At 37.6% G+C, this 27,871-nt stretch overlaps 1 protein-coding gene across 1 annotated transcript in view; it reads right to left on the bottom strand.

Annotated features, from left to right (window-relative positions):
* Positions 1–4,068: 4,068 nt before the first annotated feature.
* The window catches only part of ADGRL4 (adhesion G protein-coupled receptor L4), a 73,702-nt gene continuing 49,899 nt past the window's right edge, over positions 4,069–27,871 (bottom strand). Inside the window, exons 10-16 of the mRNA XM_005521027.3 lie at positions 26,473–26,640; positions 24,753–24,956; positions 23,545–23,765; positions 23,384–23,450; positions 7,903–7,994; positions 6,186–6,354; positions 4,069–5,758 (exon numbers count right to left, since the gene is read on the bottom strand). Coding sequence (XP_005521084.1) covers positions 5,696–5,758; positions 6,186–6,354; positions 7,903–7,994; positions 23,384–23,450; positions 23,545–23,765; positions 24,753–24,956; positions 26,473–26,640 — 984 coding nt within the window. The 3' untranslated portion in view covers positions 4,069–5,695. The remainder of the gene's footprint in view (positions 5,759–6,185; positions 6,355–7,902; positions 7,995–23,383; positions 23,451–23,544; positions 23,766–24,752; positions 24,957–26,472; positions 26,641–27,871) is intronic.

Raw genomic sequence — 27,871 nt, 5'->3', positions numbered from 1 at the left:
GGAGTTGTATTATAGGTATTAAGTGTCAATTATGATGAAGACAGAGTAGAGCTGGGCATCAGAAGGGAGATTATCCTTCAGTAGGACATGCACTGTAATTTCAGTCAGGATATACTTCACTTTTTTCTGCTTCAATGTGACTAACCTGCCAGAGAGGAGTACAAGCTGCCTCTCCCTTAGCTGGCATCTATGCTAAATGGGTTACAGCTGCTACTCACTTCATTTAGGGTCTAACCCCTTGACGATAGAAGCCATGACTTGTGCACAGGATTTTGATGAGTCCTAGCTGGGTATTTGTAATTGGTATTTCTGCAGCTCTCTTACACAGCAAGGAGCATATTTTCAGCTTAAGAAGTGTGACCTGATCTTTCATCTTGAGCATAAATGAGCTATACTAACGTGGCTAAGGTGGGCATTTGTAAGTGGAGGGAAAAACCCCACATATGTTAAGTGACAGGGACAAAATCAAAAATGGCTGAGGAGTGGTAATCAAAACAACTTGAAGTTCACTTAAAAGAAAAGGCTCATAAACATCATGGAATGAAAAACAGCTAAATTAATTCCACTACTGATAATGAGCAGGAAGCCCAGTGCTTGGGATCACGAGTTTATGCAAATCTGTTATTACTGCAAATTGGCATCCTAAGACCCTGATCATACAACACTTGCACATATGCTTAACTCTATGCACATGAGCAGCCTCATTAACGCCAAAGACTTAGTCGTGCATAAAACTGAGCAAATACATGAGTGTTTGTAAGATTGGGATTTAAACACAAGGGAGAGAAAACAAATTTACTGTATCATCAACAATTATTTCTGAAACCCAGCAGAAGCCAAGGTGATGCCAGAAATCTACACAGTGCAGAAACATTCAAAGAGAGAGAGGAATGGGATTTTGAAGAGTGTTCCCTTTAACTCAATCCATTAGACCAAATAATGGTGGGCCAGACACAGGAGGAAAACATCTCTACCCAGATTAAAATATAACTGATTTTATTTAACAAAGTAAACTGGATTGTCTCTTGAAAACATAGTTTTCAAGCTTAGTTATTATAAAGAACAGTTTATAATCAACTTGGATTTTACTAAATTATTCAGCAGTGTCTCACAAAAGTCTTACAAAATTAATTTAAATGGTGTTAGGTTTATGTGGATACAGAGCTGACTGCAGCATTTATATAAATAGTTACAATAAATACAAAGACTTACATTGGAGGGAGGTGCCTATTGCTCTGCAGTGAAGACTGATGGTCAGTCTTGGAGCTAGTTTTAATTAGAATATTCAGCAATGCTTTGGGAAACAGAGGAGCCTCCCCTATGTTTGATGAAAATACACTTTTTCCTTGGGAATCCAGAAGAGTAAATACAATAAAATTTGAGTACTTACCAGCAAAGCAAGAAAAAAAACCAAGGAGCTGTAAAACCACATCTGTAGAAATAAAGCTTCTGCCAGATTTAAAGGGATAGTTCTGGAAAAGGAATTCTGGGAAAAATGCAACCCTGCATTGGGAAGATATAAAATAATGCTTCTACAAAACATAATTGCTATCATAAATAGAATCAGTAATAATTTATGTTTCATGATAATTTCAGTGTGCTTTTTAAGCATTTTTTTGTTCCACTTGGAATAAAAAAGAGTACATTCTCAAAAGTCAGTTTTACTGTTACATTTTGGTGTGCATGGATTTTTTTTTTTTCATACTTTCTGTTCTTCTGACCCAGTAGGACTGCTGCTGTCAATATTGCTGTGTAGCAGTAAAGTTGATGGAATTATTGCGTTTCATATTAGTCACATCTTGCAGCTTATTCTGAAGCAGCAGTTCCAGGGCCTCCAGGCTCCATGTGTGGCCATGGACCTGACTCCTGGCACAGTCTGGATGTGTCAAGGGCTCTTGGTTCTCCATAAGGTTTGTTCAGGAGGGTTGTCATGGAGATACAGAGTCTGAAAACAGCAGTCTCGTCCTTCTGTGGCTGCATCTCCATGGACAGGCTGCCCAAGCGATGGCAGTGAGGGCTGAGCTGGCAGGGAGCCAGGCAACTTGTGAAAATGCTTTAACATATTTGCACTTGACAATTTGGTTGTGCTTAAATGGACTATCAGTGCATTGATGATCAGCTGTTTGCAAGTCTGCATCCATCTTAAAGGCTTAATTTTATAAAAAAATTGCACGGGGGATGACTTTGGTGAGGTGGCACCATCGCTTCTGTAATCTCAGAGCACTGCACTGAATGTATAAGAACCAAGGGAAAAGAGTAACGCAGGCTGGAGGAAGTTGTTGGCCAGTGGCCCTCCTCCTATCACTTTTCCCAGAGGAAAGTTTTAACTTTGTGGGTTTTGACTTTTTAATCTCATCTATACAGATTTCAAAGGAGGAGGTAGGGCTTCTCCTGGGATTAACAGGCACATGGCAAGGGTATGAGTATGAACTGGCCTTTAAGGAACTATTATGATAAAGGTATAAAAACTGATATTATTGAAGAGAAAAGTGATGCTGGAGGTGTAACAGCATTAGGAATCAGTCCTGAATATATTTGTCCTGCTTCACATGACCATGTGCAGCATTGCTTTATGCGTGGTCAACGAGGTGCACAAGTGTCCAAAGTCCCGGCTGCAGAGCATCACCACGCTCTGAGCTGGAGGTCTGTGACAACTGGAGACTGGAGAAAAGTATGATATAAATTTGCACGCTATTTGTCTGGTTTTAAATGACTACCTGCTTCATTCCAATAGGTAAAGAGCACAGAAGATCTGTTTATTAGCACAGCTCCATCAGACTGAGCCTCCCAATGGCTATGGTGATAATATTGCAGTTTCTTTGAAATACAATTCTAATTCTTTGAGGGAATGTTTATTTTAGAATAGAAGAGTCTTTACCTTATCTATTGTATTCTGAAACACACCTTGAAATGCAACACTGAACACTAATTTCTGTTTGGTTTAATGGAAAAAAATTCTTCATCAAGCATTTACTTTCAGAGTGAAACCTTAACATTTTGCTTTTTATCTCTCTGGTCAATCACTGATTTGTTTTTACTTTTTTATTTTTCCTGTTGGCCCCACTGGACATGTCACATGCCTCTAAAGTGTGTGTAATCTTAAAAAGTGTTGAACAAAATTCTTAGTTTTCAAGCCAGTCAGTTAGCTGATCTGATAAATAGATTATATGAATTTACTTTTGGAAAAACAGTTTGCCTAGCACTTGAGTGCAAGTTTGCATAACAAAATTGTAACTAATGCCTGATTATTATTTTTCTGATTTGATACCATAGACTAATAGAAGAATCCATGCTGGAAGGGATCTCAGAGGGTCATCTCATCCACCTTCCTGCTCAGAGCAGGGTCAGGTTGGGATCAGGTTGCTGAGAACTTTATGCAGTCTTAAAAACCTCCAAAGATTTTAACACAATTATAGAAACTCTCTGGGCAATCCTTTCCAACACTTGACTGTCCTCATGTTTATAACTCATATCTTATTGAAACCTCAACCTCTCTTTTTTAAATTAATGTTCAGTGTCAGTCCTTCTCTCTCTGCTGAGTTGGGGTTCATGTAACTAAGGGTTGTGACAAATAAACCCTTTAATTTCTTGTCAGTACATCTGCATGCACCAGGATGGACAATTGCAATATCCTTTAGAGTCTGAGGCAGGGGATCTAAAAAATTTTTTTTCTGTTCTTTATGTGCTGTATTAAAAGATGAAAACTCATCCTTGTTTGTAAGGAAAACAGAGTTTCAATGAAGATCTGACCCAGAGACAGAAGTTTTCTTATAAAAGAACATCTTTCATTACAAAGACTATTGTAAGCTAAACATTTATGATATATTTTCTTTCCAAGGACTTTTTTTCAATCTCCCTGAGCATGCTGAAGTCATTATATAGTTACTAGAGATGCTTTGTCCAGATCAGCTTACTGTAGGTTACAGTTCTGCAGGAGATTAAAAATGATGGGCTGGTAGATATCCTTCTAAAAATACTCTTTTAAGTAATATACATCTGCATTTCCCAACCCCAGAAGAACGTGTACAACAGCAAAGGAAATACAGGAATAATTGAGGGCAAATGATATGTAACAATGAAACTTTAACCACTGTATTTATTTAAATGAATGGAAATGTCAAAATGTGAAAGCAAAGCTCTCCAGTTTATTCACATATTTTACATTCAAAGGACCAGGAGATTTCTTTAGGATTTTTTTTGAAAAACAGACTACTCTTTTTTCAAAATACTTGACAAAGGCATGGAACATACTTAATGAAGCCTATCATTGCAGTGCATACAATGAAAACCTTGTGTATAAGAAAAAAAAAGATAAAAACCAAAGTTGACCATTACTAAAAAAAGATTTCCTTTAATATAAATAAAATTCAGACTAGTGCTTTATTTTAACAGACAACACAACCATGGGATTTATTAACTACATATTTACAGTGCCTCACTGGCAAAAATACTGGGCTCCTCTGAGATCCTAGACACTTCCTGAGAAGGCAATGTGGACAGAAAATTTCTTAGCACTTCACATAATTTGGATGCTAAAAGGGTCAAATTAAGGCATACTTTTCAAATAAGTCAGAAGCCATAGGTGGAATGGTTGATGCACTGTGTTTATGCTCTGATCTGCCAAACTTGCACCTCAATACTACCTTTGATTTTAGTAGTTCTATCCATACTCCTAAGATTAAGTGCAGGATTGTTCCAAACCCAGAAGCCTTAGAGGAATAAAACTGCTTAACTCAAAGACGCTATGAGAAAACTGCTGTAATTGGAATTTTACATGGTACAGAGCCACATTACCTTAAATTTAAATCTGTGTTCTACCACTTAAATTTGATCCTACAAAGTCTGGATTCCAAGTATCTCCATGAAGTGACAAACCTGTGAAAGCATCTTCTTCCCACAGCCTCCAAAATCATAGTGCCAGTTAAGCAGATCTCAGTCTTTTTGGCAATTAAATAAAACAAGAACCAGATCTTTTTCAAAGTATTCACAAAATAAACTTTCAGTTATAAAATGACTGTTCCACCATTCTTGTATCAGATCTGACCTCAGCTCTTTAGATCTAAACAGTTCCTTAAAAGTTATAAAAATAAAGGATTGATTAATATACAAATATATATTTCAGAGTGATAAGAGAATAATATTAAACAAATTCCTTTTTTAATCTACTTTAAATTAAAAGAAATGTTTTCAAAAGTCTAGGCTGAAGCAGATCTTTATCTATTGACTCTTTAATGGAACCCATTCCCTGCAGATGGTCACATACAACTTAAAGTATGAAGTTCATTACTACAAAAGGATTGTGAACAAGTTTCCACTAGCAAAGCACTTCATAAAATCTGCTGTGCCAGTTGGTTTTTGGTATCTTGCTTTCAAGAGCTGCAGATATTTTTAATATTAGAAACAAAACCTCAGTCTTTAAGTCTTGAGATTCTTTAGAAATTTGCTTCTTTCCCTTGTCTTAACATTTGTTTTGCAATGATCCAGTTTTTAGTATACTGTTAGTATACAGAATAATACAGATGTTCTGCACAAATGCACATGTATGTACAAAACCAGTAATTCATTTAAGAGATATGTCTGCTCACTGGGTCATTTCATACTTTCACAATACCATATTTTGTAGTAATATCCATAACACCACCACGTAAGTTGCTTCTTTCTTCAACTGAGATGATTTTGGGTGTTTTCTTTCCCTTTATCTCAAGCAGCCGAAACAGCAAGGAACATTTTTGAACAATCTATAATATTCCTCCTGAATCTGAAATAAAAATATTGAATTCAATTATGAAACAGATTTATTAATAGGTCTATATGCCTTTAAACTCATTTTGTACTGCTCCCATCACTAGGTGTTTTAAGGCTGGGCTGACTTTTACTTTAGGACAGAACACCGAAGGAAGTCTCATCCCAGGGTAGTGTGAGTGAATCCTGCTGCTAATTGAAAAGACTGGAAGGAAGTTTTATATCATTTTTGTATCATTTCATCAGGTTAACAACACTATCACCAGTTTCACAGTTAAAAAGCCCCATTTTCCCACGTTTCATACATCAGTTTTAAAACTGGAGCAAACGTGAGGATGTAAAAACTGGACAGAGGTCTGCCTCCACTGAAGGCAGAAGCTCAGCTTCAGGGCTGGGCACCTGGGAAGTGCAGGGACATGAGTCACTTCCCACAAGGAACTTACCTTCCTAGACAATACACAAAGAAATATGAAGATGAACATCCCCTGGAATGCATTGAAGATTGTAAAAAGATAGGCAGTAACCACAGATCCCTGGACCACATGGAGGACCCCGAAAATCCAGGTAGCCCCAAGGAGGAAGAGGAGAGCAAGGGCACCTCGGGCACAGGATCTAGACAGGAAGAAAACATTGTGAACAACACGTGGGCTTGTGCTACTCGCCTTTCTCTCCACTTTGGGTGGTGAATGCTGCCTTGGAAAAATTTTTTCATGGTTGCAAAGGCCTGAGAAGTTGCAAGTACAGGGGCTGCTCTTCAGGGTGTGCTGCAGCACTGTAGCATTAACAAAGTCTCATAATCACTTCAGAAGAGCATAGGAGTAAAACTGGAGGGCCTTAAAACACTGGCTTCTTTAATCTTCAGATATGTTTTCTCTGGTGTACTGCAGCACCATATGATTTGATTTAAATCTACTGTTAGTGTAATTCCCCAAGGAAAAACATATGTCTGTTATGAAGCATTCCCCCACTTATCCTCCTCCCCCTTATCTTCCTCAAAAAAATAACCCAGAAAAATGTTCAGTATGCTCTTAGGTCAGTGCATGTGCATGACATCAAAGGATTCCCAGGCTGCCTCTCAGGTTCACTGTAGAGGATGGGGAAATTGTAAAACCAGATCTTTTTAAAATTCTGTCTCAAAAAAAAAAAGGAAATTGTTTTTAGAACACAAGTACTCTCAAATAGTTCCTGGGTCAGCATATTGATGCCTTAAAATTGTAGGAACTGATTGGCTACAATTTTTTTTTCCAAGGATGCTGTAGAGCACTGTTCACGGACTTGAGCAAATTACAGCATGTTGTCTTGGAAATGAAGCTACTGATTACTTTCTTATTCATTCTCAGCTCAGTCATTGCAGGACTTCCTTTGAACAACAGACATTTTTAGCACTGTTCCCCTGAAAATGAATAATTTTCAGCTTCATTAGAAACAGGTCACCACATGAAGCTATGAAAGGCGAGGAATAAGAGAAAGTAATCAATCAAACAATTGCTAAATCCTAACTATAAATCTAGTGCAATGCATTGAAACTGCAGGAGTGTTCCTAAGCAACACAAACAGTAAGTTGTTTTCAATGTTCCCTGTAGTACACTTCAGCTTTTCCTGCACAAACGGTTTTCAAGGTCCCTATAAATCAGTTTTAAAGAGAGTGAGTTGATGGAAAAATCATAGCAGCATGCAAAGTAAAGAATCCACTCCATCCCCCAGTGCCACAGAAGCATAATGTCCTACTGCAGACTTTTCCCAAGTAACATGAATGCCTCCAATCTCTTATCACTTATTACTTCAAGGCAAATATTTTGGTCCCATTTCAGGCATAGTTTTGAATTATTTTTTGCCTTGCATAGAGGCTGTGGAAAATACTTAAAGAAAAGGACAATTACTTCTTGAACTCTGCCATCAGTCTTTACCTTCTGGTTGATATGGGCCACTCGTTTTCTTTGTGCATCTTTCACACACACCCTATCATACAGGGTACTGCTCAGTGGGAAAAATAATTGTGAAATTTACATCCAACTATATATAAGGGTAATAACAGAAAAAAAAATATTTTTCTACAGATCTCAGGATATTAAACTGTTACTTTTGAATACTCATTATCAACATACTCTGTCTTTATTTAAACCTACAGAAGGTAGAATTTGTACTGAATGGCAAACTTACCTTATATTTTCATAACAACTGACTTCTGGCTTTAACATTGCAGTGTGTCGAAATACTTTATAAATAATCACTCCAAAAGCCAACAAATTAACCTGGGGCAAGCAGAGAAAAAAAACCTTTTAGTTCAAACCAGGATACTTTTGAATGCCAATAACAGCTAAACATTTAAATGAAACAAGTCAGATAAAATTTCTTTGTATCTGAAATCTACAGAATCCCATGCCAGAATGGGAAAAAACCCACCCTGTTCTGATTCACTTCTATTAAAAAAAAATATGAGCCCTGAAATAAAGATTGATCAACAGGGATGTAGTCCTACCTTATCTCAGCAGTATCACTGCCAACAGTCTGCAAATGTTTATTGATTTTATTGGTAAATCTCTTCTGCTGAGATTATTTTTCCTAAGTAGTGATAAGGAAAGGAAAGGAAAGGTGCGGAAAGGAAAGGTGCGGAAAGGAAAGGTGCGGAAAGGTGCGGAAAGGTGCGGAAAGGAAAGGTGCGGAAAGGTGCGGAAAGGTGCGGAAAGGTGCGGAAAGGTGCGGAAAGGTGCGGAAAGGTGCGGAAAGGTGCGGAAAGGAAAGGAAAGGAAAGGTGCGGAAAGGTGCGGAAAGGTGCGGAAAGGTGCGGAAAGGAAAGGAAAGGAAAGGAAAGGAAAGGAAAGGAAAGGAAAGGAAAGGAAAGGAAAGGAAAGGAAAGGAAAGGAAAGGAAAGGAAAGGAAAGGAAAGGAAAGGAAAGGAAAGGAAAGGAAAGGAAAGGAAAGGAAAGGAAAGGAAAGGAAAGGAAAGGAAAGGAAAGGTGCGGAAAGGTGCGGAAAGGAAAGGAAAGGAAAGGAAAGGAAAGGAAAGGAAAGGAAAGGAAAGGAAAGGAAAGGAAAGGAAAGGAAAGGAAAGGAAAGGAAAGGAAAGGAAAGGTGCGGAAAGGAAAGGAAAGGAAAGGAAAGGAAAGGAAAGGAAAGGAAAGGAAAGGAAAGGAAAGGAAAGGAAAGGAAAGGAAAGGAAAGGAAAGGAAAGGAAAGGAAAGGAAAGGAAAGGAAAGGAAAGGAAAGGAAAGGAAAGGAAAGGAAAGGAAAGGAAAGGAAAGGAAAGGAAAGGTGCGGAAAGGAAAGGAAAGGTGCGGAAAGGAAAGGTGCGGAAAGGAAAGGAAAGGAAAGGAAAGGAAAGGAAAGGAAAGGAAAGGAAAGGAAAGGAAAGGAAAGGAAAGGAAAGGAAAGGAAAGGGAAATTGAGAAACTCCCAAAAAACCCTCTACTCTATGGGTTTTCTATTGTATTATATATATATATATATACACACACACATATATATACATTACATTATATATACCTTATATATATACATATATATGTATATACACACATTATATATATATACCTTATATATGTATGTATTGTATTATTCATATTGATCTAGAAATATATGTGTCTTGTTGCTGAATAACATTAAGAGCATCATACAGTTTGAGGTCTTTAGGGTGTGAAAACTTTCAAGTGACACAAAAATCTTAGAGGCTTACACATATAATTAAAAAGTCTAGCTTTTGTTGAAAGGCTTCTTGCTGCATATCTTCTCATTTATTTTATGTTTTTTTTCATAGATTAATAGTTTTGGTATTTTTTCCTTGATTTTTGTACAATGGCATTGCTTGATTAGTTTGAAATAAAGAAAAGCAATTTAAATAAGCAATTTTGCAAATGATGCTCAGTTGTGGTTCTGATCCTCTCTTGGCTTGGCTAGGCTTCACTGATCTTTCAGTTAAATTTATACTGCTTTCCTTTAAAAATGTGGATGGTTGCCTTCTTACTTTGCAGCATTTAACAGCAGAATATATTTAAAATGTTAGTAAATGAACCAAATTTTAGCTGTGTCATTCAGATACTGTTTTTAAATCCTTGGTTGCAGTCCCTCAGTCTGTTCCTGTGGGGTTCCAGCTGTAGAATGAATAGAATTAATGCCTTCCCCAAGCTGTTTCTCCAGAAAGACTGTACGGTTTTCCCCCCGCTTTTTTTCTTTGAAAAAACACAAACCAAACCCAAAACCCAACCTAAACAAAAAACCAAACCAAAACAAAAGTCTCTGAAATGCAAACAAAAAGCTGTTGGAGCACAGCACCACTTGAAAAAGAATCACTTTCATTTGTTAACTCTTGTAAGTTGTGTCCTTAGAACATTTTTGCTGTGTCAAGGGGGGAGTATCTGATACTAAGGCAGGCTCTGCTTCAATTAGCTGTATGCTCACAGTTTAATGCAGCATAATATATTTACAATTTGATAAGACAGGAGATAGAGCTGAGGAGCAGTTTAGGGAATTAATCCTTCATTGAATACCTTGTACTTGTGCTCATTGTGAGAGCTATTCTGAAGCTCCTTATATTTAAAATTTTAATCTATGGTATCTCCTAAACCAGCAATTTTTCAAAGTTAATTATGAGTCAGTCAGCAGTTATGGATAATTATATGCAGACTTACTTTTTATCTTATATTTGTTGGTGAATAATATATCAAATAACTTCATGCACACACTGTAATCTGCATAACCCACCTAATGTACTTATTAATTTGAAAAAGGTAGTGGGAAATGTGATCAAAGTACCATAAACATGGAGAACACACTGCTACTTCTCTAGAAACTGCCAGAAGTAGGTTCTGTGAGAAGCTCTAAGGGCCAACCCCCCTTCCTCACAAAAACAGCTGCAGAACTGGCAAGGTTTTGCTGAGCAAGGATGGGGCGGGCAGCAGGCTCCATTTCTCCTTGTCCCAGTGGGGTTCCTTTACACAAATACTATTTGCACTGTCCGTTTCACAGGATAATAGGATTTGGCCTTCTGCATTAAAGTAATACCCATTAACTATGATCTTTTAATTCACCAAGCCATTCTAATGGGAATAATCTTTATGTATCAGGGGAACAGGAGAGGTTAACACCAGCTTCTTGGAGTCAGCTGCCAGAACACAGTTATTGTACAATATGTCTCAGGTAGCCTCACAGGAGGTAGTGTTACAGGGTAATGAGGGTGAACTCCTGAAACATCCAGTCATTTCCAAGATTTATTAAAGTCTTAAGTCGGTCTTTGCCCCATTTTTAAACACTCCATTAATAAAAAAATTCCATAGCAAAGTGAAAGCGCAAAGAGTGGCTTTACACAATGTTTCAACCTATGTTAGAAACCTCTGGAATTGCATTTTGTCCTTTGAGTGGGGATGAAACAGATAACAAGAAAGTTGTGGTTACTATCCTGTGACACAGAAATGAAGCAAAACTCGAGGGAAAACAATAGTTTGAACTCATGGGTAAACCCAGGAGAAAAAACTAGCTAATGTAAACAATGTGTCAAGTGTGGTCTTTGGAACAAACTGGTAATCCAAAATATATCCTGAAAGGTATCCTAAACTTAATGCATCCAGCTTCAACCTGATACTCTGTGTACTCTTTGCTATGAACATACCAATGGCCTCAACTATTTCTGGGAAATGTAAAGTAAAAAGTTCATATCAGATGGCAGTACTGAGTATGAACACTAATAAGTTGGACTTACTAGCACTAAAGGGGAAATAGTACTGAATTCCCTAAAGAGCTATATGTGTTCCAACAAATAGAATGAGAAGTCAAATCACTTAAAATGCCTGGCCAAAGTTACAAGCACTTAAGTAATTTGAATTTGTATCCAAAACTGAGTTTCAAACAAGCAGAAATTGAAGTAGTAGGCTGCAAAAGTAATCTAAAATGTAGGTGTACACAAGAAATCCTGGATCCCCAAATTTTCTGTCTGAGACAGAGGGGCTTCTGGATGAGAGACACTGAAACATCTGAAAAGTTTCAATTGCTCCTTACAGCCAAATATTGTTTTATACTTACTTTGGTTGTAATCATGTGTTTTCATTTCTGTAATTAAACCACAGTCTTAAGATCTTGTTGAATAAACCTTCAATGATATTATAATTAAGACTGCCTTAAGGTGACAGGCAAGGTGACTGAGAAGGAAATGGCAAACATAAGGCAGTGTGTCTCCGGAGAGGGAGCGAGCTGGAGCAGAGCAGGATGTGCAGGCAGCTGTGAAACCCAGCTCAGGACAGGCTCTGCACAGGGCTGGGAAGGGCCAGCCTGGGGACGAGTTAGCTGAATAATGAGCACAGTTAGCCTGCAGCTCGGGGCAGAACCGGAGCTGAGGTGTTGTGGCACGGCCACAGTTTTATCAAGTGAATAACGATGTTACAGTGTGACACGGCAACTTCTGGTGCCTTTGTTTTCAGAGCTATTACATGGCTGAGCAGTCAGAGAAACTGCTGTGTGTCCTGAGAGGGGCTTCTCGGCAAGTCTAATAGACTAGAGGGGAATTGCATTGATTCCAAGCCCTGAACTGAATAATTTTTTTTGCATTTTATTTATTTAACAAACCACCCAGACTGCTATTGGGCAAACAGTGCACTCAGTCCTTACCATTTTACAAAGGAAACCTCTGACTTTCTCCCTACCAGGGCAATTCTCTGAAGTGCAGAGCATCCTCAGCCCTGCCTCCTCTGCATTCAGTGGGAATCATGTTTCACTCATTGCTCAGGTGCACTACAGGACTAATTTTAATAATTAATCTATTCCCTTTTTTTTTTTTTTTTTTTTAAGTGGTTAATCAAAGTCAAGGACTGATGCAGAAAAAGCCTCCACTCACAGCATCTTCAGGGAATCAAGTCTCTCTAAAGATATTTGTAAAAGTATTTTTAGCCTTCTTAAATTCTAGAAATGTTGTGGTATATTTATGAACAAATGAAAAACTTAAAATATATTTGTGTGAAATAGACATTGAACAAGAGCAATTATTAGGATGCCATGAAATCAGGACTCTGTAGGTATGGGCAGCTACATTTATGTAGCTGTATAACCCTGGGTAATCTCTAAGGAGACACAAACCTGCATGAGCTGGGTTGTATTGCACACCTGAGATGGGGTTTAAGGGAAGGATGATAAGTGTTTGGTATATCTCTCTCTGGGGCATCACATATGAAAAGGGGAAGAGGGATTTAGGGTTTTGGAGTGACTTCTGGCCTCATTAAGCCACTCCCACCACCAGCAGCATTGTCATTAGCGCTACACATCACAGAGAATGGCAGTCCAAGACATTCACAGGCAACAGTGGACACTGCTGCAGGTTCTGCTCTGCAAAGCAGCATTTAGATGTGTCAGGGATGCATACTGTGGTAAAGAGCAGGACAGTGAAATTTTCCTGCAGCTGTTTTGGGATCTCCATGATACAGCTCCCACATTCAGAACTGTGATGTTGGTGGGTTAGGTCCAGCAGGCACATAAGGAAGAGTTCAGAGCAGTCTGGAGTGGTACCAGTCATAGGATCAGATCTGACCCACAGATTTGATCTGGATAATTTCCTCTTGTGAGAGAGAAAAAGCAATTTAAAATTCAAAGAAATTTCCTGGTGCTCTCCTAATCATCTTGTCAACAATAAGGAGGCTTTGCCTGGGCTTAGCCTGGGGAGCTCTGTTCAATCAATCGTATGTATTTTAGAATAGGATGGGAAAAGCAGCAGTGTGGAGTTAACCTACCTCCACCTACATCTAGGATAGCTCTGAAAATCTGCTTGCAGATTAGCATCCCTCCCTCTGTCTCCCTACTACTGAACAGGTGCTTCTGCAAGAAAGGAAAGCTGGACATGGACTCAGCAAGATGCTGCTGCTCTGGCTGCTACTTTTATCAGGCCTGGGACTGCTCCAGCAGAGAGCACTGAGGAACAATCTCATCTATTGTCTAAGCAAATTACCAATTTCTCTGTTGATTGCTAGTATTTTGGAAACTGAGTAATAGTATAAAAATGAGCATGTTGGTCCTAAAATGCTAAATATTCCAGGCTGCTCGAGTTCTGCTAGTAGCGCATTGCCTAGCAACAGCTATATTTAAAATAGGTCCTTAATTTCACTCTTAAATGTACGTATTTTACATACTGGAAGAGTACTGTAGTGTTCTGTCCTCAAGTAAATATGATGTTAGTGCCTCACACCGCATGAAACTCTCTCTTTGTAGATACAAAATGATAGCTATTGTTAGTTGAACACTGCACAGTATGAACTACACAAAATTTAATACAACTTGCAAATAAAAATATTTGCACTCAAGTTGAAGAGCTGTAATTTCTTGCATAATTAATTACAATTAAATTGTAAGACACTGAGTGAAGAGATCCATCATCATTTTGCCCCATCAAGGTAGCTGAAAGCTGTCAAATTTGACAACTAAGATATCTTTCTTCCTTCTTCCCCCAGCTTCATTTTTTAAGGCAAGATGAAGAGCACTTGAAAGCTCAGAGGGGAACTGTCTGTCTTTCATGGCAGTAGCTCAGTTAGCACCTGGACCTCTGGTGAAATTAAATGGATCAGGACAGGGCATTCAAAAAAAATTCATCTAATACTTTTTTTCTTGAAAAATGTCAGTTCATCAGCACTAAAAGACATTTACTGTTTTAGACTGTGTTTTCACCAGGAAACGCTTCCTGACTAGGATAGATTTTCTGAATAAAACCAGAAAGGACGCTCCCGAACAATGAAAGTCCCTGTGGACAGCACATTTATACAGGATGTTGGAGACATGGGGCACAATTTTCTGTTTTACTTAATATTCAGACTAAGATATGACCCTTGGTTTCTCCAGGCTCTGTGTAGTTATTCAATGCTACTGCTGGATCTATTCCATGCCATATAAATAATTAAATATTCACTGGAGCAGAAAGACCTGGATTTCCCTCAAACCACCACCCCCAATTCCTCATCCAGGATTATCTAAAGACAGTTTTGTTTTTTAAACACTGCTTTAATTGTTTAATATGACATGGAGGTTTTGAGACTATTTCCAATACATATTATTTATAGAATGAAAAAGGAATTTGTAATTTCATATAGGATACCTTTGTATAAAAGATACACCCTAGCCTTTCAAAAGTTATTAAAACATTTCAAATACCAGCCTTTAAAGGCTCTCTAGTGTTACAAAGAAGAGAAGGTATGAGAAAGAGGCAGCTAATTCTAAAGACTCAGACATACTAGTTCTGATTCAGTCTGAGCACTTTACATTCAAACTTCAAAAATGAAACCCCCAAATCATTCCCTTTTCCTTTCTTAGTCTCTGTCTCAATAATTGATGAAACCATCTATATGCTGATGTCAGATCTCACAAAAAAGAATGAGAAAATTTCTCCTGCTGCTCTCTTAGGCATATACTTGAATTTTTTACATATATCATATTGAATTTGGCTCTTTCAAAAAATGTCTGAAGTTCAGAGCAGCTGTATCTGTATCAGTCTGTACAATGACCCTCATTATGAGCGTTTGAATTAATGAGCTTGTGATGGTCTGAGTTCTGCCACAGAGAGCAATACATTTCTGTCTTTCTGGCTGGATGGCTAATGGCTGGGTAAAACGACAACATTCAGTGGGTCATCGTTATTTCAGTCAGGGGAGAACAGAATTAAGCTATTAACAATACAACAGTTTAAGCTTCAAAATGAAAATGTATGCTATATTAATTGCATAAAATTGGACGCAAGCTGGCAGTCAAACAGTCAGGGTTTGTCTCCTGACTGATTTATCTCATTACCATGTCCCCAGTGAATATATCTTCTCAAATGCTTTAAGTATACAACAGCAGTCTTATCTGGGAGTAGGAAATGGAACAAAAACATTAATGAACCCCCTTCAGGCTGTATTTTTGGGAAGAATTTTCAATTATTCAGGCGTAGAATTTTATGCTTCTAAGATTTTAATGATTTCACGTGTTTTAAAAGTTAAAACACAGCCAAATGAATTTCTTACAAATCCTGAATCAGGGAAAAAAAATTCACATATGATTGTTTTTTATTTATGAATGCTTCAAAGTTTTCTTTTACATACTTCAAGCTATAGATTTAGATTCAATTAAGTGTTTCCTTTATATTTTTAAAACACTTAAAAGAATATGTAAATAAATAAATAAATGGGGTTTCCATGCTTTTCATCAGGGTAAACAGCTTTGCTGACTTGTGGATTCAATGTTATTTCTTACTGGATTGCAAAGCCAAACACAATATTTACCATCAGTTCTGTAGCCAAGGGCAGGAGGGATGACCCAACAGAGCTGTACCTGACTCAGCCATAAATGCTACTCCAGTTAGATCCAGTGGTAGGACTGGGGTCTATTTTGCTCACAGTGTAAATAATTCCTAGGTTTACCCTACTTTTCCAGGGAGCTTTTGAGAGGATGTACTGTGATATGGGAGTGACATAAATCAGGCTGTTTAATGAACTAATCCAAGGTGCATCAGAAAGTTCAGATACACATTGCTCCTATGGTTTCCTTGTGTACATGGAAACCTTTCTTAGGCTGCTACTGGAGCCTTATGCAGGAGCCCTGCAGAAGGTGTTTTACATGGAAAAGAGGGGGAAAATAGTTGTATATCATCTTTTAGTACAACTAGCTTCAGTGACTGGAGGAGCTACCAGGAAGGAGAAAGTATCAGGAGCATGACTGAGATGTGAAGTCTGGGAACAAGCTGTATTTTCCATTTTGGAGGTGTGAATATTTGGCAGAAAGCTATCCATATGTTCCACAATTTGTGATTTGGAAGAGGATTTGGTCTTTTGCTTTTTCAGGAATATCTATGATTCTGCTGTGGATATGGTCACAAAATCCCATGGTGTGTTTTATTCAAAACCACGAAAACTTCTTTTGGTGTACAAGTGAGATTTCCAAGCAGACTATTCTTGTGCAATTACTATTGTGAATTTAAATTCTCCTCTCTAAATGCCTGTCAGGTATGAATGAAAGGGGCAGCTGAATAGTGGAAGAAAATCTGATTCAAGTGAGAAAATATGTCATGTTGATGAAGTCATTATGCAATTGCTAAGAAAATCCAAAAGACATCATCAGTCCATGTTAACTATCTAAAGCAAACCTATGGTATCCTTTCAATGAACACTTTAGGGTAAGCATATATGTTTATAGTAACTGTGCTTTTCACAAGGCAATGTACAGAACCATCAAGAAGATATTAAACAATTAAAAAAACCCTAAAAACAAAAAAACCAACCAATTTCAGTCTGTTGTGTGGCTTTCCTGAAAAAAATATCCACAAAAGCTGATTATGTGTGGATCCATTAAAAGAGTGGGGACGGTATAGATTTCTAGAACTGAAGGAGGTTGTGTGTGACATTAATCTGCACTGAGCTGTGGAACATCTCAGGAAATCTTCAGCCAGCTGGCACATGCAGGTGCTCTTCTCCTTTCCCTTGACATCCACCTGTGCTCCCTCCCCTGCTGTGTCTGCTTGGTTCACTCTGGGTGTCAGAGGACACATTTGACTTTCAAGTCTAGTGTCCTTTCAGTGACTGCAAGGGAGAATTTCATATGCTTTTCATTACAGAACTATGAAGTTGTTTTTTAAAAAAAACCAAACTTTTGTTTGGAACATCCTTCAAGGACCCTTCAGCCTTATGAGTTTTTTACTATGCAATAACATAGGCTCAAGTAATTTTTCTAATTACATTAACATGACTAATGGACACCCCCTTTTTTCTATGCATTTCCAGGGACGAGAGAATTGAGGCTATAACGGCAGAGAGAAGAAAGATAAAACCTTGATCCATGTGAAAGCTCTGGTCTTGCTGAGAAATTTGGTTTGGCAATATGGAAGCCGTGTCTTGGAGATTTAAACTGATCCTGTCCACTGAACAGGGCAAGTATTTTCTGAATCATTTATTATTTAGCGCAGCAGGTATTGTTGCTGAACAACACTGTGGTTTGAACTAATCTGACTCAAGCAAAGTTGCAGACTCTGTCTTTAATGCCACTATATAATTAATTCTCTCCACTTTATCCACAATGGCATAAGAAATGCCATGGAGACACCTTTAGCTGAAGCCACAGAGGGACCAATGAAAAGGGGACTATTACTCTTTAAAAAAAAAAACAATAAAGGAATTGCTAGTCCCAGTAGGAATTTATTTCCACTAGAAAGGCAAACTGAGAAATAACAGTAGATATAAAAAAAATGTTTAAAATGGCTTTTTTCTGAAAAACATACAGTAAATGGTAGAGTATAGCTTTCACATCTATCTAAGAAACATAACTAAACATCTAACACAAAAAAACCTGCAGAATTTTTCGGAGCATAAATATTCACTGAAAAACGTGACATGGTTCTATGTTTTGTTAAGTCAGAGGTCAAGCAACATTTTTGATAATAATTGTTAGAATAGCAAGAAATGTGAGGAATACTGAATGTGCAATGTTTCACTGAAGAGCAGGGATAATAAAGCGAGGAAGCCCAAAGAGGCAGTGGACTTGATGACATCAGTGTGATGTGATTCACCTCAAAGGGACTGCTTTTTTTTTTCTTTTCACTTTTATTTTTAAATGGTAACAATGGTCCATCTGACCATGTTCTCTATTGAAGCTTGAGAAAATGTAATATCCTAGATTATTTTAATATTTATTTTTTTTATAAGAAAGATGTTCAGTTTGAATAGCCTAGATTAAGTACATGAAATTTGTGAGTATATGAGAAAACAGCACAGTAATGGATTTACCAGGAAATTTCTCTGCATTGATTGCAGCAGTATTACTAATCCTGAATCAACCTAAATGTAAAGAACTGAATAAGTATTAGAGCTGTCCATTAAGATTTGATAAATGCACTAGTCCATTAATTTTACCTTTTTTTTGTTGAATAAATTATTTGACAAATAATGGTAAAATTCATCAAATAAATGATCTGATGAATGCATTTTTTAAGTAATCGACTAGCTCTAATGAATATGTAGGCAGTTGCTTAATGAAAAGCATTACTCTACTGTTAGCCTGCTTTCATCACTCATATGTCACTTTTTTGTATTTTGCAACTGCAATCTGTATATTTTATTCATTTACCCATTCATTTATACAAGAAAGGTTCAAAACAGTATGGTTAATCAATCACTGATGTTCTTAGAATATTTTTGCTTTACAGTTGATTATTCATTGCATTTAGCAAAAAGGGCTTGGATGTTCTGGGGACACCACTCCCAAGAATTATTCTTGGTTTTTTGTTCCAAGTCAAGTGCACAAGAATGCTCTGAAAATTGAAGGGTTCATGTATAAGCCATTTTTATAGCTGTAAACACTACAATTACCAATTGTTTCAAGAAACTGGAACTTGAAGCTAAGCCAGACACCTTCAAAGTCCTTAAAAACACTCATTAGAGGAGCAAAACAAGGCATAGCACACAGGAGCTGTCTCCTCACTGCACAGCACTGGGATGTTTGGACAAAAGCCACAGAGAGGATTATCTGGATGATGTTCAATTTTGGAAATGTTCCAAACTCAAAGAGCAAGTCTGTATTTTTTTATTGCAGAGGTGATCTCAACAAATGATACTGATAGATTTATACTGTTAAATGGCAAATTGCACCTATTAATGTTACAACATATCACACTTCTGAGTCCTGGTTCCTCACAGAGGTGTGCCAATTTATTGTGGCGGTGACAGTAGGTACAACAGTCAAGTCTGCATGACTCTGTCGATACTGTAAAAGTACAAATCATGTTTTCATGGGTGACTTTGAACCTGCTGCACAAAGCTCAGCTGAACAGATTTGATGGGAGAACCTTGTGGGAGACAGGTATATTAGAAGGGTTGGCTATAGCTGCTCTTGGAGTAGCAGCGACTCTTTTCCAAATTTTCTTTTAAATGTCTCATAGGCTTTCATAACTACAGAGTTAATAGCCCTTGGCCAACCCTTCCAGACATCTTTGCTACTCCCAAATGGATAACTAATATATAGCTGAACCTCAAAATAGGTACAAGTGGAAGGACTTACACTGTGCCCATACAGTTTAAAAGATGAAGTTTCCAAAAACACCAGGGGTGCAGAATAAAGCCCTACACAAGTCTACTCCTGCTCAAAAAGCTATGATGCCAGAGGTGGGAAAGCCATGTTGAAATCCTCCACAATGGGAAGGAGTTTGTTATTGATTGATATTACATGCTAAACAAAACTGCAGCCATGTCACCCTGGTGGCAAATAGTCATTTCCATTCTACACACTTATTACAGGGAGATTATTATTGTAGGAATGTATTACAATAGAAAAAGTCTTCTGGGGCTTCTTTTTATTCTCTCTCTTTTTTTTTTTTCTTCCCCATTTTCATACCTTTTATCACTAGGGTTTATATTTGTCTTTTCCTCAATCAGTCTTGGGTTGCCGTGTGTGTGAATGTTTGTCCTTTAAAGCATGAGATAACCTCACATTTCTATAAAAAAGTTTAAATACTTGTTATAAGCAATTTCTCCATACTTGTATGCTTTGATCTAATCTATTGCATAGTTTTACTTAAAATGCTTGTGGTTCTAAAGATTACAAATATTAGGAGGAAGAAATAAGTTGTAGAAATTATCTTCAGTTTGCAGCTTGTTTTATAAAGGTTTTAAATGCTTTTTCTTTTCTAAGTCCATCCAAAGAATTTCTGACCCACTTCTTTTCATGTACAGTCACCAATCTAATAATAACAATAATTATTTTTAGATGGGATCAATAAAGCCATTGCTTTGCACTTAAGACTTCTAATAGAACCTTAGTATTAATAAGCAAACACTGTCAGAAGTAGTGTTTCTGCTTAGGCAATCAGGGGAGAACTTAATTTGTACTGATAAACACTTGAACTCCCTATGCTTCATTATTACTACAGATTTACAGCCCAAGAACGTGTTTGAAACAACGTGCCCTGAGACAGCTAACCCATTGGTACAGGAGTGGTTCTGTTCCTCGTCATGTACATGCTGTCTCAGAGGCATATTACAGCATAATCCTAACCACAAATCTCCTGGGCTCCCACTCACAGAAATGGAAACCACCATTTGGGTACAAGGGAATTTGTCCTGACAATGATTTTAATGTTTTTGTGCAAGAATTTTGTGGTGAGTGGCCCTCCAGAGAACTGGTATCCATGGTCTCCTGACTATCTTGGAAAACCTGCAAATTCAATGCTATTAGTAGATGAAGCCCAGGATTAAAGGTGAACTTGAAGCTTCCAGATTTTTCAGTTTTCAGCATGATGGTTGCAGTGCCCTGTCTGGTTATCCCAGAACAAAACTGATATTTTCTTTTCAGAGCCCTTAATTAATTTTTTTTTTTCTTCTTCTTTCTCTTTAATTAGCTGTGGGAAGAATGGAAACATTGAGAAAATATTGTCTCTTGTAATTAAAAGGACTGCCTGAGTGGCACTACTTTGGAAAGAGTTTAATCTTTGTCATGTTGGAGCCCATGCAGTGTTCTCAACAGGAAGGCTGCACAATGGAAACAGAATTACTACCAACACTGTGTTTTCCATGGAGAAGACATCTGAAACCCACTTCATCTTCTAGTGTCAGTGCCTATTTTCACAGGGTTTTCCATATTTTCTTTTATTACCAGGGTAGAGCATCAAGAAAACAACTAGGTCCCTGCACCCTTAGAAAATATCTCTTTTGCAGTTCAGGCTTCATTTTGCTATCAGTCCATCAAAACAAGCTGTCTGAACCCTCAAAAAAACCCTGGAGCAGCTGAAGCACCTTTCTGAAAGCACATTGCCTTTTCCCCTGTGGTCTAGTGGCACATCGCTATGAAGAGACAATAAATAAAAGTATTCCAATACTTTGAAAACAAGTCAGCACAAAATACTTTAGTAACACACAAAAAGTAGCTGAACAACCACAGGGTTCTTTTCTGTTCAGCTACAAGTCTTTTGCATGGCTGCACTTAGGCAAAGGAGAGAGAGAAAAATAAACTAGCTGCTCTCCCCATCCATAGGAGGGCTGCACAGGCCTGGATCAACTTCTAGCACCTCCCTTTTTCCTTTTAATTTACAGGGATTGCAGGAAGATCTGGAGTGCTCAAAGAATGTCTACAGGCCTCAGAGCCCAGCTTGCAGGATTTGCTTCAGCAGCCAGCCAGATTTACAGCAAAGCCACTGCAGACCTGCTCTGCCTCTGCGCCGTGTACCTGAGATCCCCACTGGGCACAGCCCAGCTGGAGCTGAAAACAAGGCTACAGATGCCTACACTTGGGGCATTTTAGAGATTTTGATAATGCAGTTTTCATGTGCTAACCATAGAGAGATACATCACGGTGCATAAATCTTTACTTGAAGGCAGAGGAAGATAAGGAATGAGAGAAATAACAACAAAACCCCAGCCCTGCTGCCTCCATGGAAGAAAAGATAAGGTCCAAAGAGGAAATAGGAAATTGTAAACTTAAACATAAGAATTTTAAGAATTTCCTGGTAAAGGATGATGTCTCACCATGGTTTTAATCCTTTTTAGTAACCTGCTGGCCACCAGGGCTATCTGACCTAGAAGCACTGAGCCAAAGGAGGTCACGGTGCTTTGCCTCTCAAAACCTGCTGTGCTCACCAGAAGGGTGAGATGGGGAGGCACAGCCTTGCAGCTCTGTCTGGCAGCTTGTTTCCAGCTGTACCCAATATGCAGTGGGAATTTGGTGTGAAATTTGACCAGAATTATACCTGGTACTTTATTAAGCTTTGAAATGGATAATGCCTTGAAATAAAACTGTTTCACTACCAAGTCGTATGTGCTAGGATCTTCCACTTATTTTTTAACAAATCCTCACATTATACCAAATAGCTTAAAAAGCAAGACAGTTGTAACTGACTTGACCATAGATATTGTGAGGCCTCACTATTGCACCTTCTCCTTCTGTTAGCTCCAGCTATCACTGTCAACACAGTCCTACAGAATAAAGCCCCATTACAGCTAGAATGGTTCCTTAAACTCTATAGCACTTTGAAATGCTCCTGAGACACCAAAAACATCTCAATTCAGAATTGAACATGTAATACCTGCCAAATTTGCAGGTTTGAAACCACTTCCAATAGGAATTAAAAAGGCCCTCTTCACAGCTGAAATAGGGCTATCAATACTTGACTTGTCTGCCCATCTGAAATAGCGGGTTCTTTTCTCTGACGTCGCAATTTAGTTTAAAATGGCTTTGATGATGACAGGGTACATGCGAATGATAAAACCACAAAGATGACAGTCTAATCTTACAAAGATGACCGATCACTGATAAGAGATTAAGCCACACAACGTTTGAAAAACCAGATTATCTGTCTGCTAGGATGGTGTCTGTGTACACCCCCTGCTGAGCCATGCTGAGATGCCAGTGACATACAAAGATTCTTTGTAAAAACTAGAAATGCTTCACAGAATTTCTCAAACCGTTGTGATAAAAGAAAGAGAGGAAGAAAAAAACTCCTCTGATATTATATTGAACTTTTTTGTCAAACATTCATTTTTCAGACTAGTAAAGTATTTAGATGTACAGCATATAAATAATTTAGAGGTACTATAAAAAGGTCTAAATTAGTCAATTCTGCCCTATAATTAGCACTCACAGCTATGCTGGCAGTGGGTGGGTGATTATTAAACACCTTTTATTATTGTCTTTATGTACTACAATAAAAAATTTAAATTATACTTACAAGAATTATTAGACATGCTGGTCCTATAAAACTCCATATAAAGTTATTCTTAGTGCTGAGCCAACATCTGAAAATTAAACATCAGAAAATACCTTGAAATGTGCTTTTGTGGTTATTTCCTCCTTCTGTAGGATGATTTGGACACAGAAAGAGTGACTTACACTTCTGTGGTGCCGTAGTACTTGTATCCCAGCGCAGCAGAGATTCCAACAACCACGGCTGGACTGACATAGCCAAAGACATAGAAATTCTTGTGCAAGAAACCCTTGTTGTAGATGACTCCCACAACTATAAGGTAGAGGTGAATACCTTCGATGCACATCCATGCAAAAGCAGCTAGGAGGAAATAATGGAGTAGTCCAGCAGTAATTGAACAGAAGAGCTAGAAATTCAATCAGAGAAAGCAGGAGTCATAATTCTATTAATATGCTCTTGTCAATATATATTATAATATAATAGTACATGCACAGCAATGAACTCTGAAGTGGTGATTCAGCCCAGTTGTAATGCTGGTTAACAAGAACTTGGCCTACACAGATTTGCACATTTGTGTTTTCTGTAGCAAATGGTAAAATAAAGAGACTACATTCAACTTTTAAAATTAGTGTGTGTCTTTCCAGAAAAACTGTATAAATGGCTTGATCCTACTGTTATAGCTGAGTACTCTATATGCTTGATCTACACAAAGTTAATTTTTATTATTTTGATAGCATTGTAATTAGGCATCACAAGGAACTATTTCTGAAATAACTTTTCTTATACAAAATGTTTGTAAAATGATATTTTTCAGTCCATCAGTAGTGGAGTGCTACCTCAGGGATAGCAGCTCATATTTTTTCAAGTGATTTTAAATCCTGTTCAGCCACTTATAGTAGGCTATTTTGATAATTTATGCATAACTTTATGTCCTAAAACTAATCTGAGATGCAAAAATCTACATTCTAGCTTTCTGAAAAGCAAAAGGGACAGGTCAAGACCCCACATGTGGTCCTCCAGCTAACAGCTCAATATCTCAGATATCAGCTTGGGATTGCAGCTCTGGCCTGATTTTAGAGAAAACTCACACTGGGAGCCACCAATGTGGCTTTATACAGCATCCTAAGTGAAGAGAAAATGCTAAACACATTGAGATCACAGTCCCAGTAAAGGTGACAAATTTTAAATGAAACCCGTGGAGCAAAGTCAATACACACAAGCTCAGATGAAGGCCATGCTTCTTTAAATGACCATTTTGTATTTCCTGTTACTGTACTGGAAAGTCAGGGTCACTATTGTAGGTAGGAAATGTGGGGAGTAGAAGGAAGAGCACATCTTATACAGTATTTATATTTTGCAACACAAAGTCAAGGCACAAGTGAAAACTACCCACCTTATTATTGTTCATATTAATTCCAATCAGAAAAATAAGTTCCGCCAGGAAAAGGCTGCAGCAGAGGTTTTTGTGAATTGTCGTTCTAGTGCTTTGAATTTCACTGAAGAACCAGAATGTGAAAATGCACATGGAGAGGCAAATCAACGAAATAATTATTCCTAGCTGAGTGATTCTTGTAAGAATGCTATAATTTGTAACACCCTGGGGGAAAATTATAATATAGTATTTAAAAGAACAGCTTTGTAACTTCTCAAGAAAGACCTCATTCTATAATACAGCTCTTTTCCTCTTTTCTACAAAATATTAATCAAAACTGTTGGTAGAGTTTCACTGGAAATGTAAACTTTGGATAATCTATAAAGTATTGGGGTTTTGTGAGACAGATATAATTCTAGGGGAAATTAGTAATAAACTGTATATATTCCCGCTCTTGCATTTTCTGATATTTCTTAACAAAACTTTTTATTAACCTCAGTATCTCCTAATAAGATTTTCAAAATCAGATCATTTTACTGAATGACAAATACACTGGTAGTAGGACATCTATTAATATGACACGAACATTTTCTAATATAAAAGGACTTATCACAGCAGTGACTTAGATAAGCAAAACTGAATAACTGTCTTACTGAATTTGCAACATGATCAAAACAAGACTCTGAAATAACAATCACTTCAAGCAAATGCTATTCCAGACATGTAACATGAACTTTCTCCATTGAAACACAAGATATTTCAATACCGGATGTGAATATTTTCCGTATAAGAATACAATTTCTTTTTGCTGTTTGCTATTTGAACAAAGGAACTCTGAAATACATGACTGTACATCAGCAAAAGGATAGCATTCAGCTGACCATAAAATGTATCTAAGTATTTTTTTACTAAATAAAGGATGAGAGATTCTTCACCTCCCAGCCTTTCTTTTCAAAATAACTATATAAGTACCTGCAAAGGTTTTAAATTTGAACTGAAGACTTAGGATGCTATTTAGCAACCAGGAAACAACCTCTATCAGCATGAAATTCACAGTGTGAGAGAACTGTCTCAATACAGTATATTCATGCTAATATTCTGCTTGCTGTCAGTTCTGATACCTTATAAAGCTGCCTCCTGAGGCAGGACCTGAGCTCCTGCAGATCCCCACTGAGACCCTGGAAATCTATGGGGCTTCTTAATATAAGAAGGACATAAATTGAATGGCCATTCTCCCAATTTTGTTCTGGTTGTGAGTGTCCATGTTTAATAGTCATAAGCTTCAGATTGATTATGCTGCTGCAAACTCTCCAGAGAGAATTTAAATCAGATTTTTAGATGCTGAGGCTAGACAAATGGGTGGCAAAGTTTTGAGAGACAAAAACTCAGGGCCATATGGTTACTGACCACCAATGAATGGCAGATAAATCCCACAGCAGTCTTAAAGTGAGATTTAAAATGAAATGCAATGCTCCAAAAATAAGCACAACAGACTGTGTTTTTGGAACAAGATACTTTGCTGCATCACTGCTCTGTAATACTGCAGAAAGGACATAAGGAAATTCAAACACATATGGCAGGAATTTTGTTTGCTTTGTGCACAATAAATTGTGTGTTTGCTGAACAAAACCAAGAGACAACCTAAACAGGGGTAAGTATGCAGGTTGCACTAACATAAAAACATAAGGAATAAAAACAGAAGAAAGTATCAGGTAAAACACTAAATTAAAATAGCACTTACAACGGAGCCACCTGAGGACATCAAAACAGCAAAATGAGTCAGATGATTACATTTGCATGAGATATGAGTGGAGTTGGAATGTGTTAGCTCACAGCCTTCTGTAGCCCAGTTGCCATTCATTGTGTCTGAGTAGTTCCAAAATGCACATTTAATGTCTTTATCTGCAGTCTGGAACAGAAACAAGATGTTCTGCTGATGGCAAAAGGCAGGATATTTCCCATCAAGAGACCTTTCTTACGCTAGATCGCGCAATTCATTAAAAAAATGCTTGTTATCATTGGAAGGTTGGGAAACAAAAACCACATTCTGCGAGGCCTATTCCAAGCAATTAAAATGTGGCTGGGGATGGAAGCAATTTATTCACATAGCTAAAACCCCACCAAACATGTAGTCGAATCAGATTGCTGAACCCTTCTGGCACCTGCAAAGATGTTGGAATTTTTACCTATTGAAAACATTGTTATGTATACACTTGCACCTGCTGAACATGGACTAGACTCCAAGGTTACAGCCACATTGCTTATCCATTCCAAATGAGCAGTTCAAAAGCTGAGACTTGTTCTGTGCTCTTTACAAAGCAATCTGGGATAAATCCAGGGTCATATCACACCTGCTGTATCACCTGCTACACAGCAGTGATGAGTAAGACCAAGAGTACCAGTACAGTTAGTCCTTACTAAATCTAGTCAAAGACTAAGTATCCCCTGTAATATAGCCTTTATAAATATATGCAAATTTATATAAAAGTGATTTCTAACTCAGAAGGGAAGTAACAACTTTAAAAGCTATGTAACCAGGGTTAGCACCTTGTCCCGTTGCTCACCTCTCTACAGAGTTTCTGTCTTGTTATGTTTCTGATTATTCTTTGTGCGGTATAAGGTGCTTCTTCACATATGAGTGAAGCCAGAAACAAAGTCTGTATTTGCTGGAAGTAAACCTCTCAGTTTTAAATAAATGTCTTCAGATTTCAGAAATAACAAACCTTCAAAACCATAGGTTCTGCTATGACCCCCCGATTCCTTTTTAGCATTAACCTTGAAGCATTTCTTCTCTTTTTTTTTAGTATACATGCTTAAGCATCTGATAAACATTCAGCAAAAAAAACCCAAACCCACCTAAATACAGAGCAATAAAGATTCTGTAATATTCTCTGGTTTAGGCATCTACATTTTATCCATACTACAACCCAGGAAAGATGGCATTATTGCCCTTGTTTTAGTCTCATAGCAATTTTCCTCTGTATCATATTTAGTATATTGCACTTAGGATGTCACATTTGAGATTAATCTTATTAGAGTAATAAATGACAACCTCACATCAGCAAACAACAGAATTATGTCTTAGTTTATCACATGCTGCAGGTATGCTCACATCACATAAAATGATTAGCTAATGTTTT

Source organism: Pseudopodoces humilis, chromosome 10 (assembly GCF_049639895.1).
Source record: "Pseudopodoces humilis isolate 2021_Gansu_Grassland_sample_001 chromosome 10, ASM4963989v1, whole genome shotgun sequence".
Taxonomy (NCBI): domain Eukaryota; kingdom Metazoa; phylum Chordata; class Aves; order Passeriformes; family Paridae; genus Pseudopodoces; species Pseudopodoces humilis.
Note: the sequence above shows the minus strand (reverse complement) of the source record. Positions and strands in the feature narration are given on the sequence as shown.